The 18,166-nt window shown below is 45.3% G+C and overlaps 1 protein-coding gene across 1 annotated transcript in view; it reads right to left on the bottom strand.

The window, feature by feature from the left end:
* ALKBH8 (alkB homolog 8, tRNA methyltransferase) overlaps positions 1–18,166 on the bottom strand; it is a gene marked incomplete at its 3' end in the record, with an annotated part of 88,033 nt that overhangs the window by 32,475 nt on the left and 37,392 nt on the right. Inside the window, exons 5-8 of the mRNA XM_039222831.1 lie at positions 9,202–9,337; positions 4,882–5,119; positions 1,960–2,091; positions 1,206–1,301 (exon numbers count right to left, since the gene is read on the bottom strand). Of these exons, the coding sequence (XP_039078762.1) occupies positions 1,206–1,301; positions 1,960–2,091; positions 4,882–5,119; positions 9,202–9,337 (602 nt within the window). The remainder of the gene's footprint in view (positions 1–1,205; positions 1,302–1,959; positions 2,092–4,881; positions 5,120–9,201; positions 9,338–18,166) is intronic.

The raw sequence follows: 18,166 nt of genomic DNA, 5'->3' as shown, positions 1-18,166 counted from the left end.
AAAAAAAAAAAAAAAAAAGAAGGCTCTTTGACTGTCCAGGGCCTGTCTGTTCAAGAAGCGTTCTTTGAATGGTGTCTCTTGGTCTCTCTTGTTGAGACTTTGGTTATTTTATTTCCGTACTCATAGTGGTATCTGGGATTCTCCACCATGTGTACTTTGGTTGTTTCCTGAGGTAGCAGCAATAAGGTTTTCTCAGGGGACTCTGCCTCCTCTTCCTCCCAAACTTCTGGATTCTGTAAGGGTTCCTATGGCTTCAGGCCTTCTCTGTTTGAGAGACGGGGGCAAGTGAAATGTATGGAGCTCCCTACTTCTCTGCCATCTTGCCTCCCTACAGAGATTACTTTAAAAATAAAATATTTGAAAAACAAAAACAAAACACAGTTTTCAAAGTAAAACTAACTTCACTGGAGTCAGAAATAACAGGAAGTTACAAGTTTTAGAATGTCACACGTTGAGGTGGGGGGGGTTCATTCTTGGTAAGAATACGTTGATACAGCCGTTCTGTGGGCAATTTTTTAGTATCTACTAACATTCTTAAACAAACACAACTTTGACCTAACAGTGCTACTTCTCCAGGCTCACCACACGCCGGCTGTGCATGAAGACGCTCACAGCACCACAAGTCCTGACACCGAACAACTAGAAATCGCCTCAGTGTCTACCAGCAGGGAACTCCCTGAGTAAGACCCTGCTGAAAGTGAATAACACTGAGAAGCTGCATCAGATCTCTAAGGGCATTTAACGAAGGGAGAAGAACAAGCTGGAAGGACACACGTGTGTAGGAATGTGTGAACATACCACGCACAGCACACAGTATAGTAAGTACTACATGCTAACAACTACACGCCTTTATGGGTATCTCTACTGGGATGTAAACTCATTTGTTACAGGACTGGAATAAAATGTACTAACCGGTTAACAGTACTACTTCTGAGAAGTATGTGAATAAGGACAGTGTTCAAGAGGAATTTCAGTTAAAAAAGTAAAAAAAAAATTTAAAAAAAAGAGGAATTTCAGCCTTAGCTTAATGTATGCAGTGTTCGTAACAAAACTGCAGTACATATGTAATTTAGATGTTTTAAATTTAACTGGTTATTTCACCAGTTTACCCAGAAATGACAAGTGAAATGTACTATGACATCCTTCCAATAGAATAAATGTTTCTTTTCTGACTCCGCCTTTGTCACCGGTTCACAACCACTTACCCCCAGGTAATGGCCTGCCTCTGTCTACGTTGTTGTTTTCATAGTGGAACTCATAACCAAAATGCTTCACTCTTCGGTGCTTCAAAGATTTTTGAACTATATGAAGGGAAGAAAGTGAACTATTTGAGGGAAAAAGAACTACATTTCTTTGAATATTCAAAGTCAAAACTGTGAGTCAGGATTCCCTAGTAATGGTAGTTTTTGTTAACTGCTAAATTACTGTCATTAATAAAATTAACCCCTCTACCTCACCTCTGCTATTGGACTTTTCAGTCTAAGATTGTGACAAACCCTTTTCCGAGTTTCACCCCAGTCAACCTGAAAGAGTTAAACACAGACACTGCCAATCAAAAGACTGTTAAGGATCTGGAAGGAGTCAGGGTGACTAATTTGCAAGAATCTGCAGGCAGCTCTCACTGCATTTCTCACCGGAAATGTCTCTCCCGAGGGAGAGGGTCACATAAGATAATATCTGTGAAAGGGCTTGTCCACCATTAGCTCTACAAATGTTGGCTAATAAATATTAATTAGTTTGCAGCCTAAAATTGATAGCTTAATAAATGTCACTTACGATTAATGAGCATTAAGAATTATCAGTATGACTTGCCTGATATTAGGTCTAGGCTACTTTCAGTAATTTTGAGGAAATATTAGAAGTTTTAATAAAGCAAAGGAGGAGGAGGAGGAAAGAAGGAGAGGTAACATGGCATTTTGCAGAGACATTTAAGTAACACATTTTAGAAGTTTTGCTTACCATTTTGATTGTCTGTATCTTCTGTCCAGTTAATACTTTCCAAAAGCATTTTCTCATCCTCAGAAGAAATAATTTCTTCTACTACCATGAGGCCTGGAGGTAGGGCCTGAAGCCCCACCTCTTTCCACTGTGCTGTGGAAACCCAAATTAATACAGTCATACACAAAACTTAAAGTTTCCAAATACAAATAATGCTGTCCATAGCCATTTATCAGATCCTAAAATTCCCAATCCTCATATTCATAAACAAGAATGCTAGAGGCACACAACATAGGAAAATATAAAAATAAAGACCAAGATAAAAATTATGGTACATTTTGTCCACTACAGTTACCAACGGCAAATAAAACAGTATTTACTTCAAGATTATTTGAACACGATTGAGCTTTTTAAATCTCACCAAGAAAAAAGGTTTCTCATAATCTCTATAATATGCTCCTCTATTTAAAAGCTAGAGTGTCTCTAAATATTGAAAACAAATTTAAATGCTCATTTTGGCCCTTAAGTTCTTCTTGATACTAACTATGGTCAAATAAGAGAATAAGGTAAAACAACAAAAAACTTATTCTAAAGAAATAAAAATATTGTATGAAGAATTATTTGGTATATATTACGATAGTTTAAGTCCTTGTAATCTTTAAGATAGATGCAACTGGGAAAGGAACAAAGAGAATTTATGGTTAAAGGGGACAATGCAGGTCACATTTACTGTTAGGGATCACATTGTTCGTGTTAGACGTGATTTCTAGAGCTTTTGCGCTGAAGAGTTTTCATCTTTGAATCATGTAATATAAAAATTCACAACAATAATAATATAAATGTCTACTAGATTTTATTACTATTTCAGAAATACAAATAGCAAATCACCTGATAAATATTTACCAAGTGTTTACTATATGTCAGGCATTATATCATTTCTTTAAATTATGTAAGAAACACTTTGGGGAAAATTCTTTAAAGACCGGCAATTTATTATATAAGAAATTCATACTTTGTTTTCTAAAAATAGATTTTAAAAAGGATTAAAAATACCCCTTGTATTTGTTCCTCAGTGGCTCTCTGGTAACAGTTATCAGAACATTTGTGACACAGCTCTATTCTCTATTTATTTCTACCAAGAATTATCTCCAAGGTGGGGGCGCCTGGGGGGCTCAGTGGGTTAAGTGCCCAACTCTTGATTCGGGCTCAGGCCATGATCTCACAGTTTGTGAGTCCAAGCCTCGCATCGGGGTTTGCACTGACAGCGTGGAATCTGCTTGGGATTCTCTCTGTTCTCTCTCTCTGACCCTCCCCTGCTCGTACTCTCTCTCTCTCAAAATAAATAAACTTAAAAAAAATTTTTTTTAAAGAATTATTTCCAAGGTTATAAACATGACAGCAACAGTCCTGGAAGTAGAGCTGGATCTAACACAGGATTTCAAATAAAGAACACTCCAGAACTCACTTTTTGCAATTTCTTACAGGGTGTTCAACATACTGACTAGGGAAAAACCCAAGGAAAGTATTTTCTGATTAAAACGTACAAATCATTCAATTTTCAAAAGCCGATTATAAACACATACTATAGATAATATGGTTTTTTTTAATCTGTAGAGCTTGTCAGATTTTAAATTAAACACATAAAGATATTGAGAATTATAATTCCTAAAATATATCTTTAAAAAGTCTGTAAAAGTTTCCTTTGAGTCTTACTTTACAAACATATAAATTTGGTCAGATTATGCTCAGCTACCAGTCCCCAGGATATCTGAAGAAAACAGGACATTGCCTAAAGAGGTGGCAAGTTAGGAGCGCCTGGGTGGCTCAGTCACAAAAGTGTCCAACTCTTGGTTTCAGTTCAGGTCATGAGATCATGCCCCGCACTGGGCTCTGTGCTGTCAGTGGGAAGCCTACTTAGGAGTCTCTCTCTCTGGCCCTCCCCTACTTGTACTCTCTCTCTCTCTCTCTCTCAAAATAAGTAAATAAAGTTTAAAAGAAAAAAAAAAAGAGGCGGCAAGTGAATTTACCAGTAGACTGGATATCTAAATCAAAATTCAGGGGCACCTGGGGGACTCAGTCAGTTAAGCATCCAACTTTGGCTCAGCTCATGATATCACAGTTTGTGGGTTCGAGTCCTGTGTTGGGCTCTGTGCTGACATCTCAGAGCCTGGAGCCTGGTTTGGATTCTGTGTCTCACTCTCTGTTCCTCCCCTGTTCGTGCTGTCTCTCTCTCTCTCTCAAAAATAAACAATGAAAACAAAACAAAAACTTCATCTCAGTACATTTTGTTTCCATGAGGCAATGGAGAAGAGATATAATAATCTCCCTAGAAGCTCTGTAAATCAACCTATAAAGCTTTATTTAAATTAGTTGCCTTCAATAAGATTAAATTAAGAAATCAGTTCCTCAATCCCATAATCATGTTAGAGCGCGCCACTAAGAACATATGAACATTTCTATCATCACAGAGAGTTCTGTTGGACGCTGCCCCTATAAAGCTTTAGGGTCTGGTGGCTAAAGGGTAACCTCCATAAACAGCACATCTGGCACACGGTCATCTGGATCACAATTCTAAAGGGATAAACTGAAAGCTTCTGGATAGTCTGCAAGACTGGTCCTCTGAATCCTCAACATCAAATTTTGAAAACCACAGGCAGCAGCATTCCAAAGCAAGGAGCACACATAAGCAGCGTCGTGTTGCGCTGGTTGGCCCAGCCCCTTACAGGGCGGCTGAGTGCCATTCACAGGCCCTCAGCTACTCAGCGCACACCTGGACAAACTAGGTGCGTAAAGAGGGTTTGAAAACAAAGCGGGGGGGGGGGGGTGTCACTTAACTGATGTCCTATCTGTTTGCACAAAAACCACTCTTCCTCACTTAGGTATGAAAAGAAAACTCACCCAAAAGCAACAACTATGTTTTAAAAGATGCCCGTACGCTAATACCTTTTTCCACAAAATTCAAGTACAGAACGATCTTTTGTCCTAAATCATCCACTATTTCTTTTCCGTTGAGGGTGACATAGGCTTTCTTGGCTTCTTCTGCAGTTGTGTACCTCACAAACGAGTAGGGCTTGTTAGGAGGCATTAAGAGAGCGTCTACGGGTCCGCACCTCTCTAACACCGGGAGCAGCTGGCACCTACTCACACCATTACCCAATCCGCCATTGGCGACAACCAGGCTCTTTGAAACACACACACATACACACACACAAAACAAAAACAAAAACAAAAAAACAGGAGCAATTAGTATGAACCCACTTGTTTTCATAGAAGATTTTTAAATAAGACTATTTTTAAATAAGATTTCCACAGAAGTGTAATTAAGATGGAAAGAAAAGGTTTCCTTATGGTGGTTATCTGGTTTTCTAATTCATACACAGTATGTAAATCAATTTATTAAATACAGAGGATTAAGAAGTACATCTGTTGTAAATAATATATGATTTTTAAATAGACCTTTCAGCAAAATATTCCTTTTTTAATGGCCATACATACAAATTAAAATAACATTTACTACTGTTAGTAACTATAACACAATGAAAGAGAATCAGGATGTAGAGAAGGAATAAAGAGTTACATAATACTTATTTTGCCAGACCCTATTCTATATGCTTTCACCTACTTAATCCTCATTAACATAAGCTTCCCAACAGGCCTACAAGGTGGTTAATGTGAACCCCACTTCACGGAGGAACCTGAAAAATTAGGTTAAGGTAGTGATTAGGGGGAGTTGTCTGTCAAATCTACTTCTGTCATTTTCCAGAATCCATACTTTTGATATAACCATGCTACAGTGTTTCCTAAAAACTGAAAGTAAAGGTACTGGCTCAAAGAAAAATCAACCACAGCTTCTACTGAACGTAAGACAGGAAAATTTTCCTGTGTCTGAGTAATTTAGTCACTTTGCAATGAAAACTTTTTCCTTAGTTAAGTTTCTACTTCCTATTATTTGCAGTCCTGCGTTAAACTTCATTCCAGGAACGTGCTGGGGGCGGGGGAAGAAGCTTCCTGTTTTTATCCTGATGCTTATGACCCAGCACCTCTTATAATCACAGCACCCCTTAAAAAAGATTCTTCTAAGGATGCCTGGGGGCTCAGTAGGTTAAGCGTCTGATTCTTGGTTTCAGCTCAGTCATGATCTCACAGTTTGTGAGTTCAAGCTCTGCATGAGACTCTGTGATGACAGTGCAGCGCCTGCTTGAGATTCTCCCTCCCTCTCTTCCTCTCTATCCCTCCCACACACACTCTCTCTCAAAATAAATAAATATTTTTTTAAAAAAACAGTTTTAAACATTTTTAATTTATGGTCTTTGACTACGAAAAACGTGGTAGCATAAGACAGGGAAACCACTGACAGCTTACTCTTCTCAGTTTTATCATTTATACCAGATATTAACAAACTTTTTCTGAAAAGGGCCAGACAGTAAATATTTGAGGCTTCGTGGGTCATATAAGTCTGTCACATACTCTTGTCTTTATTTTTCAACAATCCTTTAAAACCATAAAATTCTTTCTTAGCTTACAAACCAAATTTGACCAAGGGACAACCCTGTGCTGAACCTGATTTATACGAAGCTAGAGATCAGAATATCTTAGTTTCATAGACACAAAATGAGAGTATCTCGAACCTTGTTTTAAAAGAATGCAATAGGGGCGCCTGGGTGGCTCAGTCAGTTAAGTGTCCGACTTCGGCTCAGGTCATGATCTCATGGTTCATGGGTTCAAGTCCTGTGTCGGGCTCTGTGCTGACATCTCAGAGCCTGGAGCCTGTTTCAGATTCTGTTTCTCTCTCTCTCTCTCTGCCCCTCCCCTGCTCACGCTGTCTCTCTTTCTCAGAAATAAATAAAAAACATTAAAATTTTTTTTTAAAGAATACAGTAGCATCATACAGCTGCTTAACGAGAAAAGTAAAGCTCTGTGCTGTCATGGAAGAGTCCATACCTTACACGTATGCACATACAATATACATATACATGTAGTAAACGAATACACTTATACAATGATATAAAATACGGTATAAAATTTAGTCTGAGATGGCTTGCCTTGGACCTCATTCAATACGGTTTATAAAAGAAAGTACCAAAATAATTTGGTTATATGCAGCCAAAGTTACAAAACCATTTCTATTTCCCAAATTCACAAGTCTAAAGAATTGAAAAGGGTTTTTAAATGACAGGTGTCCATTGTCCTGTCTGGAAATTGAGTAGCACGGTGAGGCATGACTTGAGGAATCCCAGTAGTCCTCAAAGATGCTAAGTGACTTGTGGGTGATTCTACAGGCAAACCCCACAAAAACACGTGCTGTGGGGGAAGAAAGGGAGGAACTTATGTCCTAACACGTGAGTCACACAACAAAATTAAAAGCAATAATCATATTATTTATAATTGGTCAGAAAAGCAATTTTCCCCATAATATGAAGTAGAGAATTCAAAATGTTTTTATTTTTATATATTTTTTAATGTTTTTTATATATTTCTGAGAGAGAGAGAGAGAGACAGCATGAGCAGGGGAGGGTCAGAGAGAGAGAGAGAGAGACAGAATCTGAAGCAGGCTCCAGGCTCTGAGCTGTCAGCACAGAGCCCGACACGGGGCTCGAACCCACAAACCGTGAGATCATGACCTGAGCTGAAGTCGGACACTTAACCGACTGAGCCACCCAGGCGCCCCTCAAAATGTTTTTAAAAGTTATCTTCAGTCCTGACAATCTGAGGGTCACTGCTCTAGAAAAATCTCACAATGGGTATAAATTTGCACAAAGTCACGTTTACTTGGAACACATCGTGGAAATGTTTGTTCTCCCTTGGATAGACAGTATACAATTAAAGGTCCTTCTACAATTTTATTCTTTTCTTTTAAAAATACTGCGGAGAAAAAATAAGCCTAAATAAGAACACATTTGGAAGCCATAAATGTGGGATTAAAGCTTCTAGAAATCCTAAGGAAACAGATCCTCTAGAAACAAGTTCCAAGGCAGGAAAGAAACTTGACCCATTTCTTTCCTTACCACTTCTCTTCATGACCCTGGATGGAAAAGAAAGCAAGTTACACTTGGGAGGAGACGAGAGGAGGGCGTGTCAACTTCATCTTCTGAGCGTCTCACAGCCTCGCTGGCACGTGCCAGAAACAGTAAAGTGTGTGCAGGCAAATCACTTCTAATGCATTATGTATTCTACCGTCTTTACAGGAATTTGGTTTAATTCTCTGAAGTCATTAATATGGCGTTTAATGAAATCTAAGTATGGGCCTTTTACTCACTAAATCTCCCTCATCAAAGTACTCGTTTGTCAACCTTAACTCGTCACAGAAGACAGCGTAATCCTGATATAAAGGAGGAGAATTGGTCCGAGGGTCAAGAAACCCAAGTTTAAATGCCAGCTTCACCTTCTCAAAGGCCTGTCTCCTGCCCTCAGCTACATGACGTCCTAGCTTCCTTCCTGCTGCTTACAACCAGAAAACATACTTGATATTCACGTGGATTTTAATGACTAGTAAGTACCGTCACATACATGTTCCCTTTAGCATCTAACAATCCAGTGGAATAAAAAAGATGCAGGAATAGGTCTTTACACATGAAGAGAGCTGAGATCAAAGGTACTGCCCATGTCCAAGTAAGAGGAGAAGCTAAGAGTTAAAGTAAGTTCTTCTTAACCCATGGTCCAAGACGTCTCACGGTCCCTGATATACATATGGATAGGATTGAATTATGGTCATCAGAAAAAGAAAAGGCTTTGTAAATAAGGTCTAATAAGTTAAAAATGTTTTATAGCGTATGATCAAAATAGTTTATGTGTAAAATGAAGTTAGGAATAGAGGGGAGAAGACTGCATGAGGTTACAGAAGACCCAGCTCTAGTTTCCTACTCAGCCGCCCTACATCAGAGGATGCATCCCAACTTCTCAGAACCTTAGTTTTCTCCCCTGTCGTGTGAGGATTCTTAAGGAATTAAATAATGAATGTAACGACACTCCGTACACCATAAACAGTTATACAGTGTTTCTGTCATTACTATGTACCCATAACTTCCTCTAGTTCAGCCACCACAATCAATGGAAACTCAAAACAGGTCCCCAAATTGAGAGTTACCAGGTCCTACCATATGCATATTTAATAGACACATAACACATGACTGAACAATCACAGCCTTCTTCCCTGAGCAATTATTACTAATAATAATATTACTGTCACACATTATTAACTAATATTACTGTCACACATTAACATGGTAATGCGTTTACATTCAAATAATAATTGTTTTAGGTCACCTGGGTGGCATAGGTTACGGTCTCAATGCCTTCATGTCTCAGCAAAGTATGCCTGGCTTTAATCTGTTTCCTTAAGAACTTCTTCTCAGTTTTATTCAGTTTGTAATTACTTTGACAGTTGCTGTCCATGGCAACACTGGAAAAAAAAAAAAAAAGTCATCCTTAGGAATCCCAAAGGGAATTCTAATGTTATTCTTATATTCCATAGTTTATAAATATTTCTACATGACAGTTTTTAAAACCGCTGACTTTACTTTTCACCAACCTAGAGAAGTGAAAACAAACAGATGCCTGGACAACAAAGGAATATTTAAGAAGGCGACAAAGAAGGAAGGACATGTGGCAGCGTCTCTGGGTGTTCGGTCCCAGTGCTTCAGCTCTAGTGAGTCACCGTGTCACCCACAGGTAGAGACCCCCTTACTTATGAAGGCCTAGGTAAAATGTGCCACAGACAAACTTCACAAACATGTTAGGAAAGAAAAAAAAAGGAAGAAATGAAACAAAAAAAGTTCACAGAATACATAGTATGATTCTACTTACATAACTTCAAAACCCAAAAGTAAGCCATATATTGTTTAGAAATATATATACATAGCAAAATGCAAGGAAAAGCAAAGAAATAATAAATAGGAAATGCAGGAGAGAAGTTATTTCTGGGGGGAGAAGAGAAACGGGACATACAAAAGCATCTTACTCTACATGGAGGTTTAGATGTATTTTATTTTTTAAGCAGTACACGTTATATATTTTTATCTCTATAATTTTTTAAAATTTCTTTTAATGTTTTATTTATTTCTAGGAGAGAGAGAGACAGCGCGAGCAGGGGAGGGTCAGAGAGAGAGGGAGACACGGAATCTGAAGCAGGCTCCAGGCTCTGAGCTGGCAGTCAGCACAGAACCCGACACGGGGCTCGAACCCACGAACCGCGAGATCATGACCTAAGCGAAAGTCGGACGCTTAACCGACTAAGCCACCCAGGCGCCCCTCTATAATTTTTAAATACAGACATAAGAACCCCACAGAGCTGCATTTGGCTTCTACTAAAATATGCCAGTCAGGAAATAGTTACAGAGCACTTTCCCAAAAAGGCCTTCCCTCGATCAAAATCAGCACCCTACATCATGCTTCATTACAGTCGCCTACTTATTTTGTTAACAGAGTTTAACTTAAGTTGTGATGATTCCTTCGTTGGCTTAATTCTCCCATCAGGAGGTAAACCCCAAGACAGCAGGGATGCTAGACATAGTAGGTGCTCAATGAAAATGTGCTGAAGGGATAAACAGATGATGATGGGCAAGTAAGTACACACATGCCTGTTGATGGTCTCAGCACCTGCGGCCCACAACTACAACACACAGCTTACACTTAGCTGGGGAAAACACACACTAAGCAATCAAAGAACGACACATCTTTTTAGAATTGTTAACCATACAGTCTTGAGATGTGCTGTGAATTAGGAAAAAAAAAATAAGATCAACGTTAATTGGGAAAGTCTGGGAGAGCTTGAAAACACAAGCTGACGTGAGCTGAGCACTGAAGGGCAGGAGGAGCACACAGCCATTTGGAAGGAGGGTACCCAGCGAGGCAACAGAAGCTCAATACAGAAATGGATGTGTCAGGGGCGCCTGGGGGGCTCAGTCGGTTAAGCGTCTGACTTCGGCTCAGGTCGCGATCTCACGGTGTGGGTTCGAGCCCCACGTCGGGCTCTGTGCTGACAGTTCAGAGCCTGGAGCCTGTTTCAGATTCTGTGTCTCCCTCTCTCTGCCCCTCCCCCACTCGTGCTGGGTTTCTGTCTCAGTAATAATAAACATTTAAAAATAAATAAATAAATAAAAAAGAAACGGATGTGTCTGGCAAAGGCAGTGAGAGGTAGGCAAAAGGAGAGCGGCGAATGCGGCTGATCCACCGATCCCACTCGCCACCCACTTGAAAGTCTTCAGAGCTAGCAAGGAACATAAATGTGGGAAGTTAAATAAAATCGTATCCCAAACAGCTCATAAACAGCCCGGAGTCTAATTAGTAATCCTCACGTCTAGAGCGAAGATGCTGAGTCCCGTGAACGAAGAGGCAGGAAGGGGCACGTGTGCCACGCGGGTGCGCGTGAGGGAGGGAGGCGTGGGCCTGCAGTCTGGGTGGGGCTGTGGGAAGACAGGAAACAGGGAGACAGGGGAGGGCGTGAGGAAAGTTCTGGCACGAGGAGGGCGTGGGGACTGCCCAGGCTGCGGGAAAGAGGAAACACAGGTCCCTTACTGCCCCGGCAGAGCCCGAGGCAGAGCCCGAGGCTAGAGACGGCGCTCCAAAACCCTCCAAAACCCGAGTGACTCCAAAGGTCAGAAGAAGGTCAGGCCGAGACGGTAATGAGCAGGACTTAGGGTACCCCGGTGAGGGGCGCTGGGGGGACACACAGCTGCAGTGTGTGGCTGCCAGGTGACAGGATGAAGCGGCTGAAAGGAGAAGAAACCAGGGGAGAGAGAAAGCTTTTGGTGTCCTCAACAGACAGGCAAAGGGCAGCTGAATGGATACCGTAAAAACTGCACCCATTGTAACGATCCGTTCCAGTGTCTGGCCCCTTCCGCTGGCCCGTGCGCTCTCTCAGGACAGGGCTTACACGGTCTCCCCAGAGCCCGGTCGGTGCTAAGAGACAGTGTGACACAGTGTTCAGGGCCCAGGGCGTCATTCAAATCTCCGCTCTCCCACTCATCAGCCGTGTGATCCTGGGGGAGTTGCTCATTTCTGAGCCCAGGTTCCCCACCTGTAAAATGGGGTAACAGTGCGTGGTCCTGGCACATAACTCTACCCAGAGCCTGCACCAAAAACCCAACCAAAGTCCACCATGGCTTCCCGCAGCGTAAAACCAGGATGTCCCCAATACCCCATTAAAATGTCTGCCTGAGAAAAGTAAAAATGCTGCCAGGAAATTTTGCTATTAGTTGTAGCAACACCTGTCAACAGGCCTCTGACGTCCCTTCTTAAAGTATTTACCAAAAGGAGGTTACGGTTGTGTACCTCTTACAGCTCAGAAGTGTCCCTAAGAGCCATTCCCTTGGAACGTAGTCATCGGGCAGGACGGGGCCTCTGTCCCAGTCTCCGCGATAGGACAGAAGCCTAAGTTTGGTAACTGCTCGCCAGCAAACACGGCGGGCCCAGCTGCGTTCGCACTGACCGGTCCTTTGTAACTCTTCACTTCTCGCGCGCTCCGGAGCCCCTGCTCGGCTCTCCCTTCCTATTCTCCCTATAAAACCTCCAAATCATTCCTCACAAACCGGAACAGAGCTCAGCGCTTTCCCCCGCTGCCAGCAGGTACTAAATGAACTCTGTTTTCACCACTCTAACGCGTGTCTGGCTGTGTTAATCTCTGACACTATCTCGCAAATTTCTTAAAAGGATTAAACACGTCTAATAAATTTTTGATAACTTCCAGTAGAGCCAGATCAGAACAGTTTAAGAAGACAAGAGAAAGCTGAAGGCCCTCGAAGATCTATTCATTGCCATTCTTTCCCAAGGTCATCATCTTTGGAAGGGCATTTTTGCAGTGTGGAATGGAAAACAAGGGCTGAGCGCATTGGGATTTTTTTTCTTAATAAGTCACATGAGCAAAGACTGCAAAGTGGAAGAATGAGAAGAAGAGATGCTGAATACGTTTGTACAAGTATGACACTAAGAGCCCAGTACCAGCAGATGGAGCCTCATGATCACATTCTGTCCTCGTTCCCTTCCGTCCCTCACGAGAAGAAAGACAAATGCAGAAAGCCAGGGAGGCTCATTTGTTCCCACTCCAGTGACTTGGCAATGCGCTGACCCGGCAGGTCTGAGTCACCTCAACAAGAAGCAGGGTGACAGCAGCAGCTGAGGTCTGGAGGTGCCCCCTTTCCAACAAACCCACTTCCCTGGCCAAGAAATGTCTACTGTTGCACAAAGGTCTGGATGCTCCTTGCCATGTTGTGGGCGTGCGAGGGGAATGAGGTCACTACTTACTAGGTAGACTCTTAGCCATACTGAGTCCAGTGCAATCAAAGACGATCCAGTCTAAGCACACTCTCTGTGGGATAACACGAGTTTAGAGATCCCACAGACTCTGCTAGCAAGCTGAACCCCAGCATCTCCTACTGGATATCCTAAGTGCTAACAGTACGATGTGTGATCCTGCCCTCCTTGAACAACGTGCTGCCTATAATGAACCAAAGCAGTATAGAAAAATGTTCCTGGTGGCGTCTGGGTGGCTCAGTCAGTTAAGCATCTGACTGTGGCTCAGGTCATGATCTTGTGGTTCGTGAGTTTGAGGCCTGCATCAGGCTCTGTGCTGACAGCTCAGAGCCTGGAGCAGCTTCAGATTGTGTCTTCCCTTCTCTCTGTCCCTCCCCACCCATGCTGTCTCTCTCTCTCTCAAAAATCAACATTTAAAAAAATACTTTTTAATTAAAAAAAAAGAAAATTAGAAACAATCCTTTTTTTTTTTTTTTCCCAGAGAGTGAGTGAGCAGGGATGAGGGGGAAGAGGATGAGCAGAGGGAGAGAAGAGAATCTTAAGTAGGTTCCACACCCAGCACAGAGCCCGACTCGGGGGCTCAATCTCACCACTGACAGATGGTGACCTAAGCCGAACTCAAGAGTGGGAGGCTTCACTGACTGAGCCATCCAGGTGCGCCGAAAATTAAATTTTATAATGTTGATTTTTGAGAGACAAAGTGTGAGTAGGGGAGGGGCAGAGAGAGAGGGACAGCGATCTGAAGCAGGCATTTTGCTGACAGCAGACAGCCTGATGCAGGGCTCCCCCTCACAAGCCGTGAGATCATGACCTGAGCTAAAACCAAGAGTTGGACTATTAACCGACTGAGCCAGCGGAGCACCCCTTAAACTGTAAATGGTTAAAAAAAAAAACCTGACCCCATCACTTGGCATGTTACTCTGTTCTAATTCTTTGAAGAACACCTCCTCTATATTTTATGTCCTCATTATTGTCTCTTTTCCTCCTCTAACTTACCAAAAATAAAATAAGAAAAGTGGAGATTTTGTCTGTATTATTAGAACAGGATCTAGGGGCCCTTGGGTGGCTCAGTCAGTTCAGCACCCCACTCCTGATTTCAGCTCAGGTCATGACCTCACTGTTCACGAGACCCCGCCCCACGTGGGGCTCCACGGACACCTCTCTCCCTCTATGTCTGTCCCTCCTCCACTCATTCTGTCTCAAAATAAACTAAAAAAAAAAATCAGGATCTAGCAACAAGTATCTACCCAATAAACGTTTCCTGAGCAAGCCGTAGTCACTAAATTTACCTAACCTCGCCTTCCCACCTCCCCAGACACTGGAGAGCTCGGAGTCGGGCGGCCCTCTTCGCTGTCTCACCAACACTGGCTGTATCCCTATCTGCGTGGTCTTCACGCTGTATGACAACTACCCATCTGTGTGCTGGGCTCGCCCAGAAAACTGCCATCTCCTTGAGGCCACAGACTGCGGTGTCCGGCACACAGCAGGAACCGGGAAACAAATGCCTGTTAAAAACTAAACCCACAGGGGCGCCCGGGTGGCTCAGTCGGTTAAGCGTCCGACTTTCGCCTAGGTCATGATCTCGCGGTTCGTGGGTTCGAGCCCCGCGTCGGGCTCTGTGCTGACTGCCAGCTCTGAGCCTGGAGCCTGTTTCAGTCTGTGACTCCCTCTCTCTCTGACCCTCCCCTGCTCACGCTCGCTCTCTCTCTCCTAGAAATAAATAAAAAATATTTAAAAAAAAAAAACAAAAAAAAAAACCACCTAAACCCAGAGCCTGACACCACCACCGGCCAAAGGGCCTCCGGGATTACTCCACCAGGAGCTCGGGAAGACTGAGCTGTGAGAGCCGCAGACCCCTCGGCACGGCCTTTCCTTCGCTGCACAGGTCGGACTAGCCCTAAGCGCACCAGACGAACCGCCCCCAGGCCGCGGCCGCCAGTCCCCAACCCCACACCGGACCCAAGAGGGACAGCGCGGTCACGTGAGCACCGGCACCGCGCTCACACACACGTGCACCTCACACGGCCGCACAGCGCACGCCGCGCAGACGCCGCGCGGGCCACGGACCTCCGCAGGGCCCGCCCCGGCCATCGCTCCTCTCCCTCCGCGTCCCTGCGCGTTCAGGTCCACGCGGGCGAGGCAGGCGGAGGCCGGGAGCGGCCGAGCAGCGAACGCGGCGCTGCAGCCGTCCCGCCCGCCTCTGACAAGTGCCCCGCGTCTCCGCCACGGCCCAGCCTGGGCTCCCACCGCGCCGGCGCCCTCTCCGTCGCCAGCCTCGCCGGTTTGCCCCCGAAAGCGGCGGCGGCGGCGGCGGCGAGCCGCGCATCCCCTCACCTGGGCGCAGCCATGTTGGAGGAAACGGCACTACATTTCCCGTGAGCCTGCGGGGCGGCGAAGGGGATTGTGGGAGCTCCCCTCGCGGCCCGGGGGCGCCGGCCGCTCCCTCCGCCCAGATCCGCCGCTGAGGGGCCGGGTGTTAGCGTGAAGGTACGGTTGTCTTTTTCTCTGGAATAGTGAGGATTGTGAGTGCTCCGTACTTAGCGTAGCCGCCCAGATGGGCGCTGCCGAGTCGGTGTGTCCCTCGGCCCCTCAGGGACGCTCCCCCCCCCCCTTGGGCCGTAAGCGTCTGTCCCCCGGAGCCGTCCCCGAGGGACAGGGAGGACGCCGGGGCCTGGGAGGCGGCCTCGCGTGGGCCGCAGAGACGACAGGGACCGTGCACGGCCGTGCCGGGGGGGAGGGCGCGCGGGCGGGCGCCCGCCCCGAGTCGCGCAGGACGCTCTGGGGTGGCGGACGCCGTCCTGTCCTGCGGGACGAGGGACTAAAGGCTGTTTAACAGGCTGGTGCCCTGGTTAAAAAAACGAAACAAACACAAGGTAGCGAACTGTTGTTTTGTTTTTTTTTTTTTACTTTTTTTTTTTTTTAAATTTATTTCTGAGAGAGAGAGAGACAGCGTGAGCAGGGGAGGGTCAGAGAGAGAGGGAGACACGGAATCCGAAGCAGCTCCAGGCTCCGAGCTGTCAGCACGGAGCCCGACGCGGGGCTCGAACCCACGAACCGCGAGATCATGACCGGAGCCGAAGTCGGACGCTCAGCCGACTGAGCCCCCAGGCGCCCCTGAGGTAGCGAACTGTTACCCAGGGCCCAGCAGTGGCGCAGAGGAGGGAAGGAGACGCGGTAACGGGGGAGGACGAGGGTCCGCCATTGTTCGGGCCCCCGTGTTGTCCGAGTGACACGCCCGCCTCGCTGGCGGCCTGCCCGCGGGCGCCTCGCCCTGCGGAGCCGGGACGACGGCCCTACGCGAGGGGCCGAGCGCGGGAGGCTGTTTACGGAGAGGAGGGCAGACGCGGGAGAGAGAGTGCGGCGGTGCGGGGGACGGGGGTGCGGGTGGGGCCGCCGCCCCGTCCTGCCGCGCGCCCTGCGTGCTTCCGGAACACACCCGCCGGGGCCTTGTGACCAGGCCAGTGTTTCAGGCCCTGTCCAGTCTGGTAGCCACTAGCCACGTGTGGCTTGTGAGCGTTTCAAGTGTGGCTAGTACAACTGAGGAACTGAGTATTTAATTTTAAAAAATTTTGGGGCGCCCGGGGGCCTCCGTCGGTTAAGCGTCCGACTTCGGCTCAGGTCAGGATCTCACAGTTTGTGGGTTCGAGCCCCGCGTCGGGCTCTGTGCTGACAGCTCAGAGCCTGGACCCTGCTTCAGATTCTGTGTCTCCCTCTCTCTATCTGACCCTCCCCTGCTCTCGCTCTCTCAGAAATAAAACATTTAAAAATTTTTTTATCGAGGTGCGCCTGGGTGACTTAGTTAAGCATCCAACTCTTGGTTTCAGCCAAGGTCACGATCTCAGTATTGGTGGCTTCGGCCCTAGTCAGGCTCTGTGTGTGCTGACGGTGCAGAGACTGCTTGGGATTTTCTCTCTCCCTCTTTCTCTGCACCACCCCCTCCTCTCCCCTCCCCCCCAGCACATGCTGTTTCGCTCGCTCTCTCAAAATAAATAAATAAACTTAAAAATAAATAAGTAAAAATTTTCATTGAGTTTTCACTGAATTTAAGCAGCTTTGGGACGCCTGGGTGGCTCATTCCATGGAAAGTCAGACTTCGGTTCAGGTCATGGTCTGAGCCCCGTGTCTGGCTCTGTGCTGAGAGCTCAGAGCCTGCAGCCTGCTTTGGATTCTGTGTCTCCTCTCTCCGCCCCTCCCCACTCATGCTGTCTCAAAAATAAATAAGCATTAAAAAAAAATTTTTTTTTTTTTAATTTTAAACTGCTGCATGTGGCTAGTGGCCCCCAAAGTGGACAACATAAAATATCTCCTGTTGACCAAGGAGTCACCTCCTTATCCACCCTGCTTGAAGGTGCTGTGCCGGGATCCGCATGGGCCTCGCTGGGTGACAGTCACAGCGAGGAAATGGCAGCGTTTGCACAGCTCCTGCCAAGAGAAACGAAAACTGGTATCTCCTTCTGCCACTACTGGCTCATGCTGGAAATGAGCCTGCGGGTATTGACCAGGCCTCGCAATATTCCAGATCAGACCGATATTCCCCACACAGATTGCCCATAAGGAAAAGCATATTCCTGCCTTTTCAAAAGAGATTTCAGATAAAATCTCTGTGGATGATTGTCAAAAGGCTCTTCCTATGGGCCTTGCAGATACAAGACTTACATAATAAAGGGGGCTAAGAACACCAGAGTTACAATTGAGCCTGGTCCTGAGCCTAATTTAGAGTTAAGGACAGATATCCACCCCCACCCACTTGTTTCTGCTTGGAGCATTTTCTGGCCTTGAATATGCTGATTGCACTCTGGGAAGGAACCTATTGAGGAACTTCTTTTGTGATTATGGGAGCAAAGGTGTTTCCTGAAAGACCTGTTTTTCTTGATACTTCCACCTTAAACAAACAAGCTATTGACCCCTGCCCACTAAGAAGTAACTTCACCCTTTTTATGCTAAAAGCATTGTCTCCTGTGCTAAAGATACCTTCCTTCCC

Source organism: Hyaena hyaena, unplaced genomic scaffold (genome assembly GCF_003009895.1).
Source record: "Hyaena hyaena isolate Hyena2069 unplaced genomic scaffold, ASM300989v1 scaffold_1190, whole genome shotgun sequence".
Lineage (NCBI taxonomy): Eukaryota > Metazoa > Chordata > Mammalia > Carnivora > Hyaenidae > Hyaena > Hyaena hyaena.
Note: the sequence above shows the minus strand (reverse complement) of the source record. Positions and strands in the feature narration are given on the sequence as shown.